The sequence below is a fragment of the Trichogramma pretiosum genome, unplaced genomic scaffold (assembly GCF_000599845.2).
Source record: "Trichogramma pretiosum strain Unisexual culture from Peru unplaced genomic scaffold, Tpre_2.0 scaffold43, whole genome shotgun sequence".
NCBI classification, from domain to species: Eukaryota; Metazoa; Arthropoda; class Insecta; order Hymenoptera; family Trichogrammatidae; genus Trichogramma; species Trichogramma pretiosum.
In genome coordinates this window covers 164928-183580 of record NW_019640864.1, presented here as the reverse complement: position 1 = coordinate 183580, position 18653 = coordinate 164928, and the positions used below count along the sequence as shown (strand labels likewise).

General features: G+C 39.5%; 3 protein-coding genes across 5 annotated transcripts; 2 read left to right on the top strand and 1 right to left on the bottom strand.

Moving 5' to 3' along the window:
* Positions 1-5771: 5771 nt before the first annotated feature.
* On the top strand, positions 5772-8344 carry LOC106649705 (nucleolin-like). Its single transcript, XM_014367278.2, has 6 exons — positions 5772-6014; positions 6162-6290; positions 7086-7346; positions 7443-7583; positions 7655-7758; positions 7845-8344. Exons 2-6 carry the CDS (start codon positions 6198-6200, stop codon positions 7879-7881), a joined length of 636 nt encoding a protein of 211 aa, XP_014222764.1. The 5' UTR covers positions 5772-6014; positions 6162-6197; the 3' UTR covers positions 7882-8344.
* Positions 8345-8766: 422 nt separating this feature from the next.
* On the bottom strand, positions 8767-14998 carry LOC106649704 (apoptotic chromatin condensation inducer in the nucleus). 3 transcript variants are annotated; one of them, XM_014367277.2, is made up of 7 exons: positions 14435-14892; positions 13932-13955; positions 13498-13816; positions 11977-12260; positions 10231-10440; positions 9727-9974; positions 9545-9661 (listed from the first exon to the last, which is right to left on the bottom strand). In XM_014367277.2, exons 2-7 carry the CDS (start codon positions 13939-13941, stop codon positions 9632-9634), a joined length of 1101 nt encoding a protein of 366 aa, XP_014222763.1. In that variant the 5' UTR covers positions 13942-13955; positions 14435-14892; the 3' UTR covers positions 9545-9631. The 3 variants fall into 3 exon arrangements, with proteins under 3 accessions (XP_014222760.1, XP_014222762.1, XP_014222763.1); XM_014367274.2 differs by having other exon boundaries at positions 8767-9974; positions 14435-14998; XM_014367276.2 differs by lacking the exon at positions 13932-13955 and having other exon boundaries at positions 8767-9974; positions 14435-14891.
* Positions 14999-15306: 308 nt separating this feature from the next.
* On the top strand, positions 15307-17918 carry LOC106649602 (U3 small nucleolar ribonucleoprotein protein MPP10). Its single transcript, XM_014367072.2, has 4 exons — positions 15307-15707; positions 15790-17167; positions 17238-17346; positions 17436-17918. Exons 1-4 carry the CDS (start codon positions 15610-15612, stop codon positions 17765-17767), a joined length of 1917 nt encoding a protein of 638 aa, XP_014222558.1. The 5' UTR covers positions 15307-15609; the 3' UTR covers positions 17768-17918.
* The last annotated feature ends 735 nt before the right edge of the window (positions 17919-18653 follow it).

Genomic DNA, 18653 nt, shown 5'->3' with positions numbered 1-18653 from the left:
GCTCTCGGCTGCGAACATTTTACAACAGCTGCGGGGTCATAAGACTGTTAACAGTTTACTACGCGGATTTTGCGTTTAAGCGCGTTAAAAGTTACTTATACACGGCTCGAAGCGGGGATACGGTTTTTAATCGAATTATCATTCGCGAAAATCCGCTTTTTAATTACTTTGCAATCAAAAACGTTGAACTACATCGTCCTCTCGTTTGTTTTTTTTTTGGAGGGACATTCAACGTGGCGTGGATTGATAAAAGACAAAAATAAATCTGTTGAATCCGGCGAATCGAGATAAAGCCCCCATATACAATTTCACTCGTTCGTGCATATCACACGTATATACATATTATATAAGCAAGAAAAGAGCATTTGTCTTTCGAGCTGCTGCTGCAGTATACGTATGGTTGTCGGGTCGAGAGAATCGGAATCGAGCTCGAAGCAAAATGTAAATATACGTGTGCGAGCAGAACTAGCTCGTCTCGTTTAGTATATATGTATGAAGTTTAAAGTCTCGTCGTCGTCGTCGTTGTCTGGCCACGCCGATGCACACCGTACCCCGCTGTATAAAGAAAGAAAACTGCAAAATCAAAGTTAGATTTTCTTTTCCTTTATACCGCGCGTGGCGCGCCGTCGAGATGTTACGATTGTGTCAGGACTGAATCAAAAAATCGCGACACAAACGTATGCGTACGCGGTTATATACCTTCTCAAAGTGACACGCCGCGCACGAGAGCTGGGAGACGAAGACGCATCGAGAGAATTGCGCGCGACGCACGGAGCATATATAAAATAGATATAACGCCGCGCCCGAGTCGTGAGCTTGCAGCGAGCTTTAGCGGCGCGCCGACGCATAAAACAGAGGAATTTTCCAATCCGCTCGATTCGAGGAGAGCCGTATATACAGTGAGTCTCGATCCCAAAATTCACCGTACACATGGGGGGAGAGAAGATTAAGTAATCCGATGGAAAATAGCCTCGGATTTAATTCACCGAATCTTGGACGATCTTTGTGTGTATGTGTGCGTGAGTATGCTGCACGGTGCACAGAGTGATACAAGAGCACGTATGAGTGCACACGCAAGCACACACACGTGGCGGTGGTAAGCAACAGCAGAGATTACACGGAATTTCTCAAGGGGCCACAAATCGCACATCCCGTGGGTCTTTGCGCGCGTTCGTTTATATATATAAACACACACATACGCAACACAACACAAGAACGGCAGAAGCAGCATCAGCATCCCCAGCTCGTCGTGTGCACGCTCGGCTTAAAGGCTGCAGCACGCGGGGGCGGGTGCAACGTTTCGCCTTTAGATATACCCGTGCATGATGTGTGCACATATCAGGGTTATATATAATAAACTCACTTTGTCGAGAGAGAGTAAAGCAGAAGAAAAAGAGTCAATAAGAAAAAGAAAAAAAAGGGAAGATGCTGCCGCTTCGAGATACATACGCACGTGCAGAGAGAGAGAGACGGACGGAATAAAGTCTAGAAAATTGGATATTTATTTGCCCACTCTTGGCGTCGATTTCTCTCACTCTTTTTCCTATCTTTGGATGTGCAAGAGAATATTCGCCTAGAGGTAGCAGCAGCAGCGCACGACGCGATACGCAGCAGTATACAGTCGAAATTTCATGCAACTCTGAGTTTTATCATTAACACCATGGCTCGAGCTTGCGGTGCGTGGGCTCGACGCATCATCGGCTTTGATCGTTAAGCGTGAAATTGTGTGTACCCGGAGAGAGCTTTCGCATTTTTTCCCTCTTTTTTTTTCTTTATTATCAACGCGACCGCGCGTGTATACACGAGCGCTTGTGCGTGCGTACTATACATATCGATGAATTTAAACGCGAGATTTATCGCGCGCGCTGCCTCCGACTCTAGACTCGACAGATTTTTCGTAAAAAAAAAAAAAGAAAAAAAAGAGGAATATAAATAAAGGTACGAAGCAAGGCATGGAGGAGGAAGAGGATTAGAGCTTGGCAGAGCGAATTGCGAATTATAATTAGTCATAACTCTTGGCCAACATGGCATACCCGCGCGGGGGTGCTCCGTAGCCTAGGTACGCGCAGCTCAGCCAGGGCATTGGACACGACTCCATCAATTAGCGACGCGGGCCGCAACGCGCTAACAATGCCAAGCGTCATTATGCGTTTATGCACGCGTGACGTTGGAGTAACGGCTTTAAATGCATGCATACGTTCACAACTAGTGCGGCAGTGGTGTTACCTATAGTAGATAGCAGCTACGACTGCTACCGTTACCCATCCAGCGGCATACGGATACCGCACACTCTAATTAAGGACTCGTCGTGGCTTGGCAGCCGCGCGAAGCTGTACACCATAGCCTATACTGTATAGGCTTTTACAAATAATTGTTTATCGCGTTGCAGCGACGCGTACAGTCGTCGTCCAAAAATAATACGTTGCAATTGGCCTCTGCGCGCGCTTCTTTGAACCCTCTCGGCTTCTCGCCTGGCGTGGCTGATTAAAATATAATTCGCGACTCGGAAGAGGTTTTGAACGCGCAGCTTTTTTTATTCTGTACATCTACGTTTTTCTTTCCAAGGCAACATCCTTCCTGTCCGAATAAAATGGCTATTAGATTTTTGGAGCCTTCAAAGAAGGCCCGAGAAAGCCAAGCTTCGTATAGTTCGAGGAAGTACAGTATACATGCGCGCGTGCAGCTTTTCAATCTCGAAACAGAGATAAGTTCTTTGAAGGAAAAATCGAGGGAAGCCTTTCTCTCTCTCTCTCTTTGAAGCGGATCGTAACGACGGCGATATTGCTCTGCGCGGACATGCTGCTGCTGCTGCTACTTTATAGATCGAACGCGACTTTGTATGTACGTATGTGTGTATACGCGTACGCTGTGTTGACTCTATGTATACGCGCGTATACGCTGGATATGTATTGACAAATTTTCGAATGATAAAAAGATTGCCTGCGAGGCTGGAGAATTTTTCTCTCTGCGCGCAAAGAAAAATAATAATGCCGCGCGCGAGTATACGTCCATGATGTTTTTTTATTTTTTATTATTATTTTTATATACACGTACGTGCATGTGCGTGGCCAGAGCACATTGGCGACGGATTACCTACGTGGTAGCAGCGGTGCACACACAGCTATATTATCGGATGAAAAATAGATTTGTACTTCACGGGTCCGAAAAGAGGGAGGAGAAAAAGTAGGAAGAGAAGGAGGAGGAAGAAAAAAACGAAATGTATATATATATGTACATCCCGCACGACGGCGATGCCGAGAACAGAAGGTATAAGCGACGACTTATGGGATATACGGATATAGAGAGAGAGACCGGGTGGTTATACACAGCCACGCACACACGGACGTATCCAAGTTGTATGTATATATGCCGAGAGTCTGAACGTTTGTATCGGGCGGACTACGGCGCTCGCACTTGAGTTATTTCATCGTGTACGCAGCAGTGCAGCAGCAGGAACGGCGGTGGCGGCACTGGTGGCCCTTGCATTTGATACTTTAGAACGTATGGATCTGTTCTGCGGGCTGCAGCTTGCGAGCTTGCACCACTGTATGCTACTTTGTACATATATATACAAGGGCAATTGTTTTCTTCTGTTTTTCCTTCTCTCTCTCTTTTTCTCTCTCATTTTTTTTCCTTCTTTTACGCACGGTCGAGCGATGATCGTGCCTGAAGCTCTTTTATTGCACTGGCACACGTTCGCCGCTACGAGAGAAAGAGACATAGAGAAGGAGAAATATTAACCGTCTCGAGCATTATACTCTGTGTTTCCGACGTTTATTTTTTTTATTTTTTTTTTTTCAAGTGAAACTTCTTTAGGCGCGTTTAGGATCGAGCCTATTCGTACTTTGAAAAAAGGCACGAGAAATTATATCGACGCTTAGTGTCGCGCCCTGTACTTGATGAATTTTCGGTACGCAACAATATATTTTCAGTTGTCTGGTCCGTTTTGCATCGAAAAAGAAGTATGGATTCGAATAAGTGAGAAATTATTATAATCAACATTTTAACGATTAAATACCAGAGACTATCGATTTACAATGTGATAAAGTTTATTTCATACGCTTGGTCGCCGAAATGAAAAATTACTTTTAAAGTCAATAAGCTACTGTATCAGTACTGCAAAAAGTGAAATTTCTTCATGACTTTTTGTAAGTATAAAATTGAAATAAAATTAAAACAAAAAATTAATATCTAAACAAATTTATACTTGCAATATTTTATTCATTTTTATTGTAACAAATACTGTTTAACAAAAGGACTTCACAGAAAAACGACAAACGTGTAAAAATTAGAAAGTAAAGAGTGAATGCTATGACTTGGCTATTCTTACCTCGAGTGGATCAACCTAGCGATCGGTTCATGAAGTTCGAAATTCTGTTTCTACGAAATTTCTGAACTTTCTCTCAAATTAGAATAATTTTAGTCGTCAATGGTAACGCAGAAGAAATTTTGTTGAATTGCATTAAAAGTGCATTCTGCTGTGTTGACCAAAAAAACGTAATTGGGAAAATTGTTGAAACTAATTTTAACTAATAGCATAAAAAGTGTATACAATTGGATAAGCGGCTAAAGGCACGTGATTATAAACGTAATCAGCTCTTCTTTCGAACTTGAACAATCAATAATAAACTATTTATAGAATTTTGCTTTTAAAGAGTAGTTTTGGCTTGTATCCGAGAAATTTATATACCGTTAGTCATTTTAACTATAAAATATGATAAATGTTTGCTCAATGCAATTATTAAAATGATCGACAAGTAATGAATTCAAACAAACGAGCCGCGCTTCGTCCGAATGATCCAGTGATTAGCTGTTCCACACACATAGTAAATACTAGTTTACGTTGCCGTTTATGGACACTCAAATAATATACAACTCATAATATCGCTGTAATACGGATAATGACTGTCCGGCTCATATCCACTCGCGCGAGACACGTCTTTATAACGCAATCGCGTACATTTACACTCGCGAAAGGTTCAAGGGTTGCTTCGTGAAATTCATGCGTGTCATATACGATAGACGTTTATTGAGCGTAAACTTGATTTTCCGCGGCAGCTGCAACAGCAGCAGAGGCGCACATACAGAATAATGATCTTTATTGGCTCGGATCAGTTTAGATAAATTGCCGTAATTCCATGATGCGAGCCGGCTTGTACGGGAATCAGCGGACGCCATCTCTCTGCTGGCCGTGTAACTCTTCAGTTATATACGTACAACGATAATGCAGATCAGTGTCGTTTATGCACGACAGAAAAGAAACATCCTCTCTCTGTACGCGAATGGCTTCTAAGAATTTCAATAATGTGGATTTTTTTTAATCAGCGGAGCAATATCAATTTCTTCGTAAACTCCAAATTTGTCGCGGCTTGTCGTATGTCGCTGACGAACAACACACCAACGTAACAGAGCATCTCGTGCGTAACACGACGATTCTTACGTTACAGCATCGCACTCCGCATAATAATACACATAACTTGTTTCCGAGTTGAATTTTTCGGCCATTACGATTATTCGTTGTGCGGCGCGGACCTTTGTGTGTCTATGTATGTGTACGTGTGTTATTACAATGCACACACGCATAGGCTACATATTTACGCACGGTCGGGAGGCGTCATTTACGCGATACATCTTCCGTCTTTTTCTCGCTCGACCGATGCTCGCAGGGCCGCTCTCTGACTCTCTCCGGCTCGACGCCGGTGCGTGCGCCGCGAACGACAGCGACACAACAACAAGACGCGCGCGGCGCTGCTGCTCAGTTATAATACCGAAAAACTGTTACCGAGTTCCGCGACAAACCAGCACCAGCAGCATAGCATACAGTATATAGCATAGAATAGGATAGAGCAGCTCACGCGCACCATTCGCTATCTACGAAGTAGCCTAGGCAGAACACAGTGGTACACGGCGTGTGTGTCTATTACACTCAAAATACAAGAGACCAGCACGTTTATACTCGAGCCGTTCTCTCTACGCGTTGTGCGTACTCTTCTCCTCGTATACACGCTTTATTGGTTAGTACAGCCGAAAGTCGCCAGCGTGCGTTCGATTTGAGACTTGAGCGCCCAGTAGTGCACGTTTTCGCATACAAGCATCACACACACACACCACAAAGTTTTTTTTACATAAGCCTCACGTCTCGTTGTTTTTCTTATTTTAAGAACAAATTTGCCAACATTCCGCGCAAAAGCAAAGTCATGAAGAAGAAGGAAGTTCAGGAGGAACAGGACTTCTCCAACGAGGAGGAGGAGGAGGACGTCTCGGGGGATGAATGGACACCCGCTCAGGAGGTAAGAGAGGCATGCCGTTGTAACCTTACACCGCGACATGTTAGTACTCGTAAACCGAGCCATTTTAACGCGAAAAAATGCATGTACGCGAGTATTACATTTCCAAACTAACTCGGGCGTTTATCGGCCTTTTGACCATAGTATAATGGAATGCGCGCAGGCCCACCTACTTATCAACATAAACTAATGACAAAATTCTAAAGCGGATTTTTTTGGACAAGCCGCGAGTCGGACGCGAAAATTTTCGTCGATTTGGAGCCTCGCGACCTATCGCGATCGCAGCCATTAATGCATGAAACGAAATTTCATCGTACTCGGCCTACACACAACGATACAACGCTAAGGGGGTGCGCGAACGAACGGCTCTTGTCACGCAAATTCATATTCATTTACAAAGGTTATGTGTCGAGACCGACTCCCCCGACATGTTCCTCTTCGCTTTTCAATTCGGAAAAATTACCGAGTGCGTTCACATGTATGATATCTCTGGATAGCCCTGTCGCTGTCTGGGAAAATTAATCATGGCTTACTTGGTCAGTTTTGCGCTATTGATAATCATCATCAAAGACGATTCGAGCGCGCGAAACGCCAATAATGTATGAAGCATTCGACTGCGGCTCAGGCACCGGCCGGTATACATACACTACTGTGTTGTATACGATACTGTATCGCCTCTATAATGGCTACCTGCGATCTCTCAGCTTGTTATACTTATCATCTTTCATGAGTAATAATACTCTTCTGCAATAAGCGTACTTGCTGATTTTTTTTTATTTTTTAAAAAATGTTTACCAGGGTGGTGGTAAAGGCCGACCAAAAAGAGTTTCTGCTGGTAAGAAACGTCGTGTTGAGGATGACGATGATGATGAGGATGAAGATGAAGAGGAGGAGGAGAGTGATTCAAATGGTTTGAAACACAAGAAAAAATCCCGCAAAACTGACGATGACGAGGATGAGGAAGATGAGGAAGAAGAAGAAGAAGAAGAGGAGGACGATGACGATGAGGATTCTGATGATAATTTTTCTAACACTACCGTACCAGCTAAAGACTTCACTGTGAGTATTGTTTTTTTTTTTCTAGACAAAATTATACCATTTAATACAGTGCCATATATTATTGTGAAATTATACCATTTAAAATTTATATTTTAGTCTGGAGCTTTTGTGATTTCCAAAGCTGATGCTGAGAAATCAGAAGAACCTGTTTTGTGGAGGATAGATGGTAAAGCGTTGTTGCAGAAATACTTACCATACAAAGAAAAAGGAAAAACCATGTACAAAAGCACATCGACAGTACGTATCTGAAAATCTCATTTACAAAAATGTCTCCAAGCTAAGATTAAAGTAACCTTTTTTCTTTTTAGTATTCCGGATGGTCTGTCAACAACAAAGACAAATACAATGCTGCTAGAGTTAATTTCCACTCACAAAATAGGATCCAGACCATAGTTGAACTATTACCACCAGGGTAAGAACATAGTCGTTGATATATTTATATTATTTATCCTTATTTCATTCTCTTTAACCAAGTTAATTTCCTTTTGGTGTATTCAGGCAAGAACCAGCTGAGAAACCAGAAGCAGAATCTTAATTGAAAAAGGAACGTTTGAATGTCCATTACAACTAATATATTGGCACCTGACACACTTGTTGTCTCAAATCAGAGCATGAGAGAGAGTTGAACACATCAATTTCAATCAAATTAGTTGAGTTTCTTTGATACAAACATTTTTTTATTTTTCCTTTGATAAATCTCTTTTTCTGTGACTTATTTAATGTCAAATCATGATTTGTTTAAGGACTTTCTGTTAGGAGTTTTGTATTCTTTAATGAATAGTTATGTAGTATTTTTTCACTTTGAAAATGAAATTTATTAAAACTCAATGAAACAGAAATCTGTTTTTGAAAAGTTCTGACATTTGTTTTTTAACATTCATCCTATAATTGAATCGGTCTCGCGTTGCACTTTTGTAACAAGTAATAATCATCCAAATTATTTGACCAAATAAATGAAATTTATAATGAATTCAATAAAAACTATCAGTGTATTCAAACTTGATTTTTTTTCCATTGTCACAAAGCCCACTACAAATATTTCTGAAACTATAATTGAAAAGCTTTACTGTATTTGATTTATATAGTTTGATTAGGCGTTATAATTGAAAATGGTCTCATTGTAGACAGTTTTTTGTGCAAGATAAATTCTAGGAACTGTAGTATTATTTTTCAGGTTTTATTATAAGTATTATGAAACATGTTTTTTATAATCTATCATTTACTAAAAGTTACAACAAATTTTAAAATTAATAACATTAATAAAATCACTAAATACACTTATAGTGTAGATTTTTGTGCAACATTCAATAGTTTTGATCTTAACTGAAAATTTTTCTGCTTCAACAACCATAACATTAATAAATATCAGTGTTCTCAAAAAAGACTGACATTTGATCTGCAATCACGATATTTCTTTGAGACTGAAACAAGATTAATTTCTTATAAGTTTTGTATCATTTGTTTTCGTTTCTTAAAATCTTGTCAAGATTGAAGAAACTTTCTATTGGTCTATGATTTTTCTTAATTGCTTTTATATAAACTTGTTGTACAAGGGAATGCTTTTATTTATGTTACAATATCATTAAAATTACTGCATTCACAATTACTTTGTAATTACTTTAGGCTAATGGAAGAATAGGCAGACGGTTATAGGCGCTTAGAGTTTAGGGTTACTTAAAAGAGTACACCCAAAAGATTTACAATTCCTATGGTCCCAAGTTACATTTGATTATCTCAATGTTAAAAGAAATTTCAAGCAGTAACTTAGTAAATTGACGATTGTCTCGACAAAAATAAAATTTTCAAAATCTCTACTTAGATATTAGGACTTTTTCTTGCTAGAGCTAGATAAAAAATTATCTTATTCTAGACTTTTTAACATTAATTCCAGAAAACTTAAGTATTACTTAGGAAACATTTCTCGCATGGAATGATACGGTTTAATAAAATTATCTCAGACTGTTTTTTTTTATAGCGAGAAGATTAATCTCCTAAACGATTGCGCGCGCGTGTGTGTGTACAAAAGTAAGTAACTAAATTAAAGCAGTCGATCACGAGTCTCACATTATACACGATAACAACGAATTCAACAACCAGATTCCATCCTAACCGACATCGCACTGTTCATCATGTTTCGCAATTCGGTTATTTCGACTCGGCTCTCGTTCACGGCGTCCTCGAGACTTTTGTTTTTCTCAATAACTTTATTCGCCGCTCGCCAGCACGGCACGTCTTGGATATCATCCGAGCCGATCCTCTGCTGCCTCGACAAGGTCTTTTTCGCGTTATCTTCGGGCGTCGAACCTCCAGTCGATCTAAGAAATTTATCGTAACTGTCATTATTGTCGACGTTTCGTAGCAATAATAAACTTTGGCATACACTGGGAGCCTTCGATACGATCGGCGTCGAGGTGTGCGACGGCCCTACATCATCTTCGTCCTCGTCGTCATCATCATCATCGTCGTCATCGTCGTCGAGGTCGACTATGTCATCGAAAGTTTTGCTAATGATGTGCTCGTCGTCGGCCGTGCTGGTCGTTGTGCTTTCCTGCGGCCTGGTTTGCGTCAAGCGCGACGGATTGATCTCCACGAGGTCGCCGTTTTGGTCGAATCCGTACGATCGTTCACCTGTAATTGGCAATAAAGAGTCATTAATATAAAAGCGCGCTGCTGCCGCTTTGTTGAAAGTCGCGTTGTTTGACGTGCGACTCGCGCGCACGTGACTGTTAATTATTAAAAAATTCGTCAAATAGATAAAACTTCGCCGCAGCCGCCGCAACGATTGACGTCAACGCATCATTCGAATTTAGTCGCGACGTGTATTGACACAACAGATACACACGTAAGAGGCATACATAATTTTTTTTTTCGTGGGTTTCCTTACCGATGATCATACGCTTGTTTTTCAAATCCGGACTCTTCGATCTTGGCCTGTTGAGGAACGATCTGTTATCGGGCGACAGAACCGAGAGTCGATCGGGATCTTGGTTAGGCAATTCGCTAAAGCTATTCTCCTGGAGCTCTTGATTCTCGTGCTCGCGCAATCTTTGCATGATTTTCTGGACAATTTCCGAAGGCGCTACATACGGAGAACCTGTGAAAAAGATGCGCTCGTTGTGATTTTCAGGTTTGTTAAAAGAGAAGAAAATGTAAAAAAAAAACAACCAACGCGGAAAAAATAATAATCTTATCGAAGCTTTTTTTGACATAGTACAGCTTTTAGTGTACGATACAATGGAAAAATACATATCTTGTTTCCTACGATTGTTTTTATGTAAAAAAAAGGCTAAAATCAGCGGCACAAAATTTTCAAAGCGTGTGTGTATGTATAAAGCAAGAACAATGCCAAGCACGTGAGAATGAAACAAAAAAAACAACAACAGCAGCAGCAACAACGAAGAAAGCTTGCAAGCGTCAAATGTACAAGTTACAACAGCGGTTTACACGCATAACGAACACACTCGTACGCAAAATAAATTGTCCATAAATTACGGGCGCGAAAATAGCTCGCGCAAAGCAATCGATCAAGAGTTATACCATCGCGCGGCCGAGTCGCAACGAAAAGATGGATTTGTTACGCCGATCGAGGTAATGTAGTACATCAACAAATATAGAAACTAATAAATAACAGCAATCAATTTTGCGCAACGCGTCAAATGAAAATTTCAACGTCGTTCGGTTTTTTTTTCTTAATGCTCGAGGAAAAAAAATAGCTAGTGAACGTGAGGGTGCAGGCGCGTCGCGGTCGGCTTGCAACGTCGCGAAGAGCAGGGTACAATTTGTCATAGTTATATTTATAAATAACTATAAGCGGATTGCAAAAAAATGTTATTCCAAAAAAAGGAGAAAGATCGAGAGACAGACGGAGGAAAAAAAAGAAAAATGAGGAAACGGAAAAATTACATCACACAAACATCTATGTTATTTACACAATAAAAATAAATATATACATTTTCTCATAAACTTACGAAGTCACTCGGCCCAGAGTGTCGACGATTTCGAATGGGACGATGATTAGCCGCGCCTATTTCGCTTCCTATGTATATGTATACAAGCATATTTTATCATTATATTATTGGAACACACGTTGCACAGAAAATGAGAGTGAGAAAAGGGGTTGGTGGAGCTCGATATTTGATACTGGGTCATTGATCGGTTTTACTCGAGTCACGTGTGTGTGTGTGTGTGTGTGTATACAACCCATACGACACACCATCGATCCGTTATTGTTATGGTACGATCTCGAGAGAGAGAAAACAGTATATACATGTACAAAAAACATTGTCAATGGTTAGTGGTTTTTTCGTTTTCAATAGCAATTATTAGCACTGTTAGTAGAAGCTTTACGCGTTAGACCAATTTCACCATGTTTGTTTTTTATAAGATGCTCATTACAAAATCAAAGTCAAATGAATTCAGGGCAATAGTTTCTTATGTAAATTCCAAAAATGATAAATCGCCGTCGTTGTGCAACTCTACGCAGTATAACACCGGCCGCTGAGAAGAAAGTCGGAGATGAATAAAAATGGATATCGATCGAAAAATCGTTTTTCAATCTCCCCCTTGACGGCAGTAACAGCAGTTTCGTAATGGGCCAAATATACCATACACGTGGAGTAGAGAAACTCACCGGTCAGGCCTCGGTATCCGAGCGATGTCGAGTCCAGAGATTCGCTGGTCTCCTGCTGGTGCTTGACGAAGTCCTCGATGACGATGCCGCGTAGCCGGGAGGGCTGCAGAAAGCGCTTGGGTATGCGCGCCAGGGGCCCGGCCTGCTCGCTCGGGCCCTGCGCACTGCCACCGAAGCCGAGATTCATGAGGATCTCCTCGGGGTCCATGCGACGGTGCTCCAGCAGATACTCGACGCTGCTGCAGCGGCTACTGTCCGATTGGAAGCTACGATCGCGGGCCAATCTGTGCAGCAGGCAAGGCGCCGACGACGAATGAAACACAACGAGAAGAGAAAAAATAAAATAACGTGTTTATTTATACGAGTGGGCCGCCCACGATGTGCGTATATAATGCGTATATGCGTGCGTTGTATAGGTACGTTTGTGTGCGTGCACGCGCGGAAAGAAAATATTTGCACGGTGTGCTTTTAAAAGCTGTCCGATGGACTCTAGTCGTGGTTCGGACGTTTCGCGCGTGGAAAAAATGACACTATAAGAGCCTCTCTCTCTCCTCTCGACTAACTCGATCGGCTTGGTGTCTATCGCGTTGAATAAATATTTACGGTTTTACACCTCTGTCGATTATCGAAGATTGCGCAAATATGTTTACCAATAGACGCGATCGCTGCTCGATTCATAATCGTCGAGTTCCTCGAGTATATATTGTGTTATTAAAAAACTCGGGCGCAGAATAGATTTAAAAAAGCGCGAGGAAAATTCGCGCGCGCGGGGGAGCTGAAAATAAACCTCGCGATATACGAGCACGCGCGTGACACTGGAATCCAACCCATTTTTCTATATAACAATTTCTCCGCGAGGCGAGCGAGCGCGTGCGAATAATTTCGCCGCGTCGACGAGACGGATACACGAGCATTAATCATTGTATTATGTATCTACGCGCGGGGAGAGTGTTAGAGAGAGCGGGAGAGGGTACATAGCGATATTTGTTTCGTCAAGCGACGACCCGCTATCGCTCCTCTCTGTCGGCGACGATGACGAGCTTCGGCGTTGTAAATTGTCGAGTGATATATTTGACTTAATTTGCACAAGCATTACACGCACGCACTATATACGCGCGGCGTATTGTCAAGGTCTGCGCGAGTGCTTTTTTTTCTTTCCTTCCTGCGATCGTAAAGTTCCGAGTAAACGCGATTCGTTTTAACGCGCGCGCAAATGTATTATTTGCGTACATACACGCGCATAATTCATATTTGTCGACCGCAAAACTAAAAGCAGATTTTTTTGTCCAACTCTTCTCTGGCTTGTGCACGTATTCATGGAAAAGGCATTGACTCGTTTAGATTCGATGCTCTTTAGACTTTTGTCAAACAGTAGAATGAAAATTATAATCTAAAAATAGACGGTAATTGCTCTTCTTTAGAAGGAAGCAAATTGAGAAACATGTGTGTTGGCTGTGTTAGTCGTATGATCGACTCCATTTGATTCTCTGAGTAATTTGCACAAATGCTGATTGAACATACCTTGATACATTGCTTGGCCTTTCCACGATTATTGTGGGTGAGCTAGGAACTAATACAGGTGTCGAGACTGTCATGTTTGAGTTTTTAATGGAATTCTCTTTATCGACGATTACTGGTTCAATTGTGCTTGTTTCAGGAGTCGATATGGTATCCGTATCAACTGATACGCTGTGCTGTCTGACCAAGTTAGGTGATTTTCTTATAGGTGATGGTATAGAGTCAACCCATTGCTGCACTGGACTAGTGCGACGTCGCATTTCCCGGAAACTACGAATCCAGTGTGACACTCGTATATGTACCTCTTTACCAATTGCTTCAACTGCAATGCATAAGTTTAGTTCATTAAATGATAAAGCGTGCATTGATTTTCAAAGCATTCAAATCATCACACAAATCTAAGAAAACAAGTCAAAACATGATTTTAGATCTTGTACCTGAATCCATTTTTCCAAAATAAGCTGCATGAAACATTAATTAATGGTAAAAAAATTATTTGTCACTTAACGAATAAAAAAACATTTATTTACAATTTTTCACATAAAAATAATGTAAGTCATCTGAGGAAAAAATAAGAATTTTTTGTCTGACTTTACTTCCTTCATTAGAATTCTCATTGCATAAAGCTTCTGATATGTCGAACATGTGACAGAAAAAATCGCGATAGAATAAAAAACGCAATCCTCGATTCATAAACATGTGACATAAAAGTACGAAACAGAAAAGAAATGTATCCTCTATCTACGCGTTGTGCACATATAAAAAAAATATACATTCGGCTTAAAACGTAATTCCATCTCGCGTAACAATGAGTTCTATGCGCATAACTTTCTCTATAAAAAAACGCGTAGTTACCCGAAAACGCATTGTACATGCGAGCTATGTTGTGTCTAACATGCGACCGTGGTTACATGTGTAAACAATACTTTGAAAAAATTACCTCGAATGTTTTCTGCAGTCGACAGCGAACGAGCACACACACATACACTGACTGGGAGATAGTATGGAAAAACTGCATTCAACTTTCGTGCAACGTGTTGTAATTATTTCATTAACACAAAAGTAAAAGAAAAGAAAAACAAAATAAAATAATAACAAGTATTGGCTAGGACAGAAGACGGCAGCACAGCTGCTCGCTGGTCGAGGTATCTCGAGTTACTGATGAAAAAAATACAGCGCAGAGAGCGCTGCGGCTGACACGAATGCGAGACACTTGTTAAAAAATGTACACGCACGCACACAAAATCATCTCTTGTATGTGTGTGTGTGTGTTAGTATATTCGCACGAGCACGTCGTATAGCGTTGCGCTTGCCAGCATTATCATGATGGTTTTTCCCGAGTCGCTGTGTGGCGCAGAGTCCAGCGCTCCAGCTGGCAGCCAGTGCCGTATAACGTATAAAGCGTGTATAACACGCAACTGTCACGGTTGGGTTGGCACCCACACTAACTCGCGAATCACGATATACTCTATACTACGTCGACTTCTCGAATTACAAAAAGGAAGAGTTTATTTTCAAAACGTAACTAATTCGGCACAACGACCCCCGAGGTTCTCAGAAAAGATTATTGGTCGCTTTATCGATCCAATTTATCAAAGTCTAGGGTTCGGTGTTTGATTGATTTTTCCCATTCTTTGTTTTTCAAAATTCATGTGAATAAAGATGAAAAATGTCGCTTCCATCGACTATTAATGAATTAAAATTGATGCATTGTTGAACAATTATTTTTAAAATATATATTTTGGCGTTATTCGAATTTGCCTCTGCATAGCGCTGTAGCGCTCAGAATTGGAATTATTAATTTGTCTCCTGTAGTCTGTAGAGTGGTCTGTGGACTGTTTTGTAGTCATGTAGATAGCGCTGTATAGGCCGAGATTATAAATGACAGTCACCTGTCAGTTGTCACCATCTCACCGAATGACCGAATACCTTAGACCGTCGCACCGAGCTATGCGCGCGCAGCATTTAGGTTGGAATTTCATATCGCAACATGTGCGACATCGGCTGCTTTTAGTGTCTCAGTGGGAAGAGTGCATAACCTTTTGCGAGTAGTAAATGATTGTGTTTTTGTTTCATATAATTAATTTAAAAAATTTATAAACTGTCAAGTGTTAAATGCGGAGCAAAATGGATTACCAAAAAATACCATCAGTGTTGGAAAAAGCTGAAAAAATAGTGGAGGATAATACAAAACATCCCGAAGCTTTCTTAACGTAATTTTTTTAGAACAGTTTTTTGAATGCATTTCTTTTTTAATTTGATTGATTTATTTATTTTCATTTTATTTCATTCCAGTCCTCAAGATGATGTGGCTAGTAAATTCACACAGGTCACAAAACTACTGTATGACTCAATACCATCAAAGGATATCAATGCCCTACCAGAATTGCTTACAGAGAATTTTGATTACGAGCAAGTTTTCCAGCAACTTGAGCTCTTGAATGAATCTCAGTTAGGTAGCTTCAAAGTGGGTAAAATTTCACAAACTTTAATGGGTATAAAAGCTTCAAAACTTCCTTTAAGCCCTACCAGACCCAATGACAGTCCTATAAATTCTGAGACTGAAAATGATCAAGATTTAGAAGGTGACAATGACGAAGAAGATCTTGACAATGAGAGCGAGGAAGAAGATAATGCTAATCATGATGATTTTGATGAAGAAAATTCAGATTCTGATGAAGAGTCTAATGATGAAAATTTGAACAGTGAAAATATTGCTGTAAATCCAAAAAAAAGGAAAAAATCTGAGGTAGACGATAAATTTTTCAAATTAGATCAATTAGATGAGTTTTTAAAAAATGAAGATCAAAAGGAGTACAAGAAAAATAAAAAATCGACTGAAAGTTCTGATGAAGATGAATTAGGTTCTGTTGATATGGACATGTTTAAGGCATTGGATGATGAAGATGGCGCAGAAATTAAATACAACGATTTCTTTGACTATCCGGAGAGTGACGAAGAAGATAAACCAGACAAGAAAAAAGTTCGATTTGATCTTGGGAATGAAGAAGATGACAATGAAAGTGATGAAGACAAAGAAGATGGTGGATTCGAAGATAAAGATGTTGAAATGGATGATGATCAAAATGATGATAATAGTAAAAAAGCTCCGTTAAATCTGTTTGAATCAAATGAAGCTTCAGATGAAGAAGAAAGTGCCCCTAAGTCAACATTAGAAATTAAGCAAGAAAGATTGAAGAAGAAAATAAAGCACTTGGAAGAAGCAGCTATTTCTGAAAAGCCATGGCAGTTGCAAGGACAAGTGAGTGCTCAATCAAGGCCAGAAAATTCCCTTTTAGAAAATTATGTAGAATTTGATGCTGGATCAAGACCAGCACTTATCACAACTCAAGAAACAAATATATCAATAGAAGATATTATAATACAAAGAATTAAAGACAAAGCGTGGGATGATGTTGTTAAGAAGTATAAAACGATTGAAACACCTGTAGAGTTTAAGAAAAAGCTTGTTATGAATCAAGAAAAGAGCAAGGAAAGTTTAGCTCAAATTTATGAAAATGAATACATTAAACAACGAGAGGCTCTTAATCCAGAAGATCCAGAAGAGCGACAAGAGGAAGAACCTAAAGAGCATATTGAACTAAAGGAAAGAATGCATGCTCTAATAAAAAAATTAGATGCATTATGCAATTATCATTACACTCCTAAAGTGGTAAGTATTCATTCATTTGTCATAATAACTGTTCAAGTAACTTGAAAATAATGAAAAAAAATTATCTTAGGCTAAACCAGAGGTGAAAATTATTAGCAATGTACCAGCTGTTTCTATGGAAGAGGTTGCTCCAGTCGCGACTACAGATGCTACACTTCTTGCTCCAGAGGAAGTTAGAGGTTGGTTTAATATTCTCATTATTTATTTAAAAAACCACATATTGTAAATTATTTGCAAATAAACTAATCTCGATCAAATTTAATTACAGCTAAGGAGAAGAGTGCACCTCTTGGAGAAACTGAAAAAACAAAGACCGACAAAAAGAGAGAAAGAAGGAAGAAGAAGCGTAAGCAACATGCACATGCTGTTCGTGCAGAAAAGAAAGCAGCACAAGGCTATGTGTCTAAATCAATCAAAGATTTGAAGGGAAGAAATATTGTTCACGCCGAAAATGATAAAAATAATGAGAAGCCTATTAAATCGTCGACGGCATTCTTTGCAAAGTTACAAGATCAAGCAACAAATGCTATAAACCTTAAAACAAAATCATCTGCCAAAAAAACAAAACCTGTTTTAAGTGCTAAAAAATTGAAGTTGTAGATGTTTCCAATGTTATCATTATGTGGTTATGTAAATAGTTGTAAATAGTGCATTTATTTAAATACAATTTTTCACGCTATTAATATAAATGTACTTTCTTGAAACGATCCCAAAAAATACCCCGAATACCAGAATATTATACTATTAAAATCGAGGGACTGGAATTTAAAAAATTAGATCTATTTTTAACTTATATATAAATAAATGTGTAACGAATGCCTCTATTTATTTATTATTTAAAGTTTTAAATATTTGTAAACTTCTATCGTCTTTTTAAAATAAATGTTTAAATTGATAAATTTAATTCATAATTTCAAAAAAACTTTACTTGGATCGTAATGATTTCGAAGGTGAACTGTCAAATACTACTCATGCACAATAAGAAAAAATTTAAGAGCTTTTATCAGCATTTGACAAGCTACATAATCCCGAACATTTGTTTGTTGTTTTATATCATATTAATTCTAAAACTCATGTGACAGTAACTTTTCTTAAAATAATTTCAACTCGCGGGAAAATTGTCCGTAATAAATATATTCCGTAGACATCGATTCAAAAATCGAGTGTGCACTGTGCAGTCTGTTTACGCGCAAGCACGTCACTGCAAAGATGATTTTTTATGTTTCAATGGAAAATGGATTTTTCCACGTGTTTTGAGTTGTCAAGATGAAAAGAAGAAGATATTATTGCGAGCTTAAATAAAAAAGATAACTTATCAGGACTGTAGCAGCATTCCGAATAAATGCAAGGTGTATGATCTATACTTAGTTATAATATTAAACTTATCGGTTTGTTAACTGTGGAAAAAACTATGCAGTAATTTTTTCCAAATTATACACATTATTGAATCCAAATAATTTTTCCTTAACTTCTAACATTCAATATT